The sequence below is a fragment of the Leptonychotes weddellii genome, chromosome X, assembly GCF_054177405.1.
Source record: "Leptonychotes weddellii isolate Sample4059 chromosome X, ASM5417740v2, whole genome shotgun sequence".
NCBI lineage: Eukaryota > Metazoa > Chordata > Mammalia > Carnivora > Phocidae > Leptonychotes > Leptonychotes weddellii.
This window is the reverse complement of record NC_138385.1, coordinates 14,171,812-14,177,816: the sequence shown is the minus strand read 5'-3', so window position 1 is coordinate 14,177,816 and position 6,005 is coordinate 14,171,812. Positions and strand designations below refer to the sequence as shown.

Here is a 6,005-nt window from a genome sequence, read left to right as displayed (position 1 = left end):
ATTCATGGGAAATAGAAACCTGTGGTTTCCAGGTTTTTTTCAATGCCAGTTTGTTTGCTCTGATCTCTGTGATCTCCGCCCACTTATTAAATCCCTTGATTTTGTTGGTCTTTGGAGGGGCTGATTTCTTTTTCAGATAATCCATTTGGATGCACTAGACAAAAGAAAAATGAAAAAACAAAAGCAATGGTGTAAAAATAAAGAGAATCTAATGAGAGTTCATATAGCGAGTGGCAAGCACTCATCTCCATTTTACAAGCACTGTTAGCTTCAACGATATTAGGAAAAGTCCTGAAGAACAAGTAGCAGAGCCAATTTTTTTTTCTTTCTAAGATTTACGGAGACCCTAACAATAGCCATTCAGCATGTGTGAGGCCTGGAATAATTTATTTTATTTAACAAACACCTACATAGCAGTTACCGTGTGCTAGGCCCCATTCTAAGAGCTTTAGAAATATTAACTCATTTAATCCTCACTACTTGAGGGCGCCTGGGTGGCTCAGTTGGTTAAGCGACTGCCTTCGGCTCAGGTCATGATCCTGGAGTCCCTGGATCGAGTCCCACATCAGGCTCCCTGCTCAGCAGGGAGTCTGCTTCTCCCTCTGACCCTCCTCCCTCTCATGCTCTCTGTCTCTCATTCTCTCTCTCGCAAATAAATAAAATCTTAAAAAAAAAAAAAAATCCTCACTACTTGAATGACCCTGGGATAAAGATGGTATTGTATTGTGTTAATCAAACATACAGAGAAATATAGGAAATTTAATAGTTATGAAATTGGTTTCAAAATTTAGCCAAAGTAGTTTTACCTGCCTCTTCAACTTAGTTGTCCCATATTAAACTTGCCAAGCCCAATCATTTTATTCTTCAATGTTAGTATTTGCTGCTGTAATACAGAGTTTTTAAGAGTTTTTGGATAGTTTCCTTTAAACTGCCTATATTTTTCTGCCAACTGGATTAGAAAAGCAAGCTCTGTTTCGATCAATTTATGTAGCTCTTTTTTTTTTTTTTTTTTTTAAGATTTTATTTATTTGCAAGAGAGACAGAGAGCATGAGAGGGAGGAGGGTCAGAGGGAGAAGCAGACTCCCCGCCGAGCAGGGAGCCGGATGCGGGACTCGATCCCGGGACTCCAGGATCATGACCTGAGCCGAAGGCAGTCGCTTAACCGACTGAGCCACCCAGGCGCCCTTATGTAGCTCTTTTTATCTCAAGGTCTCAGCAACCCCCCTCATCTGCTCAAAAAAATATAGTACATTCTACTGTTCACAATAGCTAGTAAATAATCATCTGTTGACCACATGCAGAGTCCCTAACTCTGAGGAGTCAAACAATTTAGTAGAATCCCTGGGGCGCCTGGGTGGCTCAGTCGTTAAGCGTCTGCCTTCAGCTCAGGTCATGATCCCAGGGTCCTGGGATTGAGCCCCGCATCGGGCTCCCTGCTCAGCGGGGAGCCTGCTTCTCCCTCTCCCACCCTCTCTGCTTGTGTTCCTTCTCTCACTGTGTCTCTCTCTGTCAAATAAATAAATAAAAATCTTTTTAAAAAATTTAGTAGAATCCCTAACTTTCAGGGGTGCCTGGGTGGCTCAGTTGGTTAAGCCGCTGCCTTTGGCTCAGGTCCTGATCCCGGGGTCCTGGAATCGAGCCCGGCATCGCATCGGGTTCCCTGCTCATCGGGGAGTCCGCTTCTCCCTCTCCCTCTGCCCCTCTTCCCTGCTCATGCTCTCCCGCGCGTGCTCTCTCTCAAATAAATAAATAAAATCTTAAAAAAAAAAAGAATCCCTAACTTTCAGGAGCTTAACAATTAGGAGAAACTCAAGGACATGTGAGAAGATGGATGCTACTTTGGCCATTATTTCCAGATTCTATTCATATCATTCTTGCCTATCTAGTTTCTTTTACCCTTCATGTAAATCTTTTGGGAGGTTTGGGGTATTTGTGGTTTGTGGGCTTGAGTTCAACTTGTCTTTGACTTGCTCTTGTGATAACTAAAAGTTAACCAGTTGCTTAAAAGTTGCCATGACGACTGATAAACTAAACAACTGATTATGACATATTTGTGGGACACCTGTTATAAGTAAGAAGGCTGGTTCAAATGGCAGCAGACCGGGACAAAGCAAAAACACGAGTAGCATAAGTGGCAAGGTATAGATCTAAGCAAACTAGCAATCTAAGATCATGGCATATTGCTATGGAACAGCAGGAGATGATCATGACACACAGCTAGGTTGGTATAATAATGCATGAAGAGAAAGGGGAAAATGTAAAAATAATTTCTTTAAATGTTGTGTTTGCCACTATAGTATATAGAATTGTTTTTCCAGTACTTGTTCCTTTTGACATTCTAACTTGCTTATGTACTATGGGTTCCTGGCATTCAGCTACACTTTAGAGAATTCCTCCTCTTTGATAATAGCTGAAAACTTCCTGCCATCTCAAGCATGTAGTCGTTTCATATTACTACCCCTTTTCTTGAAAGTCTCTCAGTTGCTATTTCCTTGTCATTTTATTATCTATTTTCTTGGTGTTCTTGTACTTAGTTTTTTAAAAATTAGGATCTGTGATGCTTAGGCATGATAAGATTGTCTATTCATTCAAAATATATCCTTTAAATCTTATTATTTGCCACAAATATTAACAAACTCTTTGAAAAGTAAAATGAGCAGTAGAATGGAGGGAAGATCTACTTACTTTCTGGTGTACCCACCATTTTTCTGCTATTCAGTTTGGCTTTGACCCCTGTTCTGTATTTAACCACTGCCTTCTACATTCACCCTGTCTTTACTCAGCTTTAACTGCCATCTTTTGTAAACCTTCCAGGTACCCTGGGAACTTTAACAGTGGCCTTCAGGAGATCTTGGTATCAGCTCAGATTCTACTGCTACCTAATTATGTGCCATTAATCTCCCTGGAATTTTAACAACTGTAAAATAGAAGTGACTTGCGTACCTTACAAAATAGCTGTGAATGACAGGTTATTTAAACCTGCATTTATTCATAAAATAATTTAATAAATATTTATCAAAGTGCTTATGAGTATAGAAATAGTATCCAGAGAAATATCCAGAGGCCCCTCATCTGTCTTTTCACTTAAATAAGAGGGCAGAGGAATCTTGGCTTTGCCACTTAGCAGTTATTTGAGTAACCCCTCTGGGCTTCAGTTTCCTCCTTTGAAAAATGGGCATTGTGATGGTGCCTACCTCACAGAGTTACTGTAAGTATTAAATGCAATCACATATTTAAAGTGCTTAGGACAGTGCCTGGCATATAATTAAGTGCATGAAAAATGGTAGCTATTGTTAACCTGTCTTACATTAGGAAAGGAGACTCCAAATCGTCCTCATGTCTGGGATTTAGATAACTCAATTCTGCCTAATATAATTAAGCTTTTCTTATTCTATTCTCAGAATGAATGAAGAATGATTATGATCATTCATGTCATAACTTGTCATGAACTCTTTCAAGATAATCCCATTATTTTAAGTTCACCACTGATTAGCTGAGCAGGGTTCATGATTGAACCAATTGAGATAAATATGTGAAGACATTTTTTTAAACTGTAAGGTGTTATACCACGTAATGATTATTTTAATTAATAACTCTAATTTCAGTAGTTTCACTTGCCTTCTCTGCCAGTCCTCTATATGGCTCCTTTTTAAAAGGTATGGTTTTACAAAATTGTTAGTGTGGAGGTAAGATTTCAGTACTCAATGTGGCTCATTAACTGGTGGTGAAAAATTCTAAAAGAGCAATTCTTATAATGTTTGAGCCATGACAGCATTAGTAAATGGAAACCCTGATCTGGATGGATACTAAATTCTGAGATTTGTTTTAAGTAAATAAGCTTCTCTAACTCAAATCATTTTCTTAGATGAATAGCTTTAAGAAGTTAAATTTTATTTAGTGTAAAAATACACTTACGATTATGGTTAAAAAACAAACAATGAGATCACATGGAAAACAATGATTCGTCCGCACAATTGGTTCAACTGAGTTAGCGCCCTACAAGGCCACTTCAGCGGCAGGTTGCAGGTCTTGGGTTGGTTTCCGCTCCCCCCCGCCCCCGAGGTATAGCTTTTTTTTTTTTTTTTTTTGACGTATAGCGTTTTTTAAATTACAATTGTGTAGTGTTGGCTATAACAGGATGGAAAAATTCGTCATGGGAGTTAACAAGCTTATTGGCCTCAGTTATACGGGGATAATGGGCTACTCAAACCAGAGAAAATTGAGTATTAGACATAGCACAGAAAGGACGGCGCTCCCATACAGCTTACTCCTCCCCACCCTTTCTTCCCTAAATAACGGTCAGTGAAAAACGATCCCTGGGTTCACATAGAAGCAGAGGAACAACCACCGTCAACCTCCACGAGAAATAAAGAGAGGACCCGGCTTGCGGTAAAAAGTCGGTTCCTAAGACTGCGCGTGCGCCCCAGGCAAGCCTGACAAAGACGCCCCCATTGACTCTCATTGTTTGCGTAATAAGCATGCGTCAGCGGGCAGGGCACGGGGCGCAGGTGCAGCGGGGCGGCACCCGACGGATTCGCGAAGGCGACAGGTTGTAGTTTTTGTTTTGGCCGGAAAGGCTTACCTGGGGTTTCCTTTGCTGAGAGAAATTAAGAACGATTCACGGGGTGACTAAGATAAATTCCTCCTTTTCATTATAGACTTGGAGGTGGAAGATCTCAGCGTTAGGGACCCCGAGGTTGGGGGATAGGAGGTTCGGAGCCAGTCCTGCCCGACTTTGTGCCCACTGGTATTAGGGATGGTAGGGCTGCAAAGGTGAGCACCTCACTCGTCTAAGAGGTTCCTCCTTTCTTCTCTTTTCCCCCTTTTCCTCTCTGCCTGCATCTTCTCACCCAGGTGACTTGTCCTTATGTGAATGGGAGCCAGAAAACCTTGAGAACTTGGAACCAAGCAGTGGTTTCTTCCTCGACGTGGACATGGCACAAGAGAAAATGGAACTAGACTCGGAGCTGCTGCCGAGTTCAACTACCACAGATGACATGCTGAGAAGATCCAGCAGCGCCCCTTTGATCAATGGGCTTGGGTGAGCAAGCAGGGGGTGGGTGGCAGGAGGTGGGGAAAGTGACTTCCATAGCATTCCCATGACTCTCTCCATCGAGGTTCTACAGGTATCTCCCTTGTTCCTGCTGTCCGGAGATCTCACCCTCAGCCTTGTGGGGAGTGGGATGGGCAGGCCGGAGGGAGAGTGAACACCTACCCTGAGGTTGACACACATGTGAACCTGGACGTCCTCTTCTGACCGTCCACCAGGACCCAAAAGCAGCAACCTATTGGTGTGGAGCACGACTTTTTTTTTAACTTCACCCCACCTCTTACCCACTCCTTTGAAGAAACTGAGCATTCCCCACCCTCACCTCCAGATCTTCTGTGATGACTGTAATTTTCTGTCATTCTCTCAGCTGCTTTGTCACCTCTGACCTTCACCTCTAGCAAATGGAAATGGTTGCCAAGCGAAAAACCTTGGGCCTTTTTTACACCTAGTTTTTATTTGAACAAAAAGTTTGTTAGGTACCACAGAAACTTGATCTCCTAAATTTTGCATTCTCAATGGCCAGTACTGCCCCAAACTTGGTTCTTGGGGGTGTGTGAAAAAAATCTTGCTCTTTTTATGTATAAGCCACAGCTATAAATACAACAATTTCGTGAGAATTTTCAAGAGGGAGTAATTGGTGGGGGGGAAATGTCAAAAACAGTTCCTTAGAGGGCTGATAATGAAAAGCATAAGATTTAAAAACACTGTCCTAACTGATGGTTCACTATTTCCTGCACATATCCAAAAGTCTGGCATGACACATGCTTATAATTTCTTAAAATAGAATTTGAAAGTAAGATCTTGGATCTCACATCCCAGTGTCATAAAGTTTTATCAGTATTGTGAAAATGTGTGAAAAATGCATTCACTCCCTGTGTTAGTAATTTTGCTCCTCCCTTTTCCTAGCATCATTCTAATTGATAGTTATAAATCACAACTGTTAGAAGTGAACTC

At 41.6% G+C, this 6,005-nt stretch overlaps 1 protein-coding gene across 6 annotated transcripts in view; it reads left to right on the top strand.

Moving 5' to 3' along the window:
* The first annotated feature begins 4,375 nt into the window (after positions 1 to 4,375).
* The window catches only part of PABIR3 (PABIR family member 3), a 62,653-nt gene continuing 61,023 nt past the window's right edge, over positions 4,376 to 6,005 (top strand). The window contains exons 1-2 of one of the 6 annotated variants that reach the window (XM_081808222.1): positions 4,376 to 4,550; positions 4,856 to 5,042. In XM_081808222.1, the coding sequence (XP_081664348.1) occupies positions 4,936 to 5,042 (107 nt within the window). In that variant the 5' untranslated portion in view covers positions 4,376 to 4,550; positions 4,856 to 4,935. Of the gene's footprint in view, positions 4,551 to 4,571; positions 4,775 to 4,855; positions 5,043 to 5,152; positions 5,293 to 6,005 lie in introns of those variants that run through there. The other 5 variants (XM_081808223.1, XM_081808219.1, XM_081808221.1 and 2 more) reach the window with 5 other exon arrangements.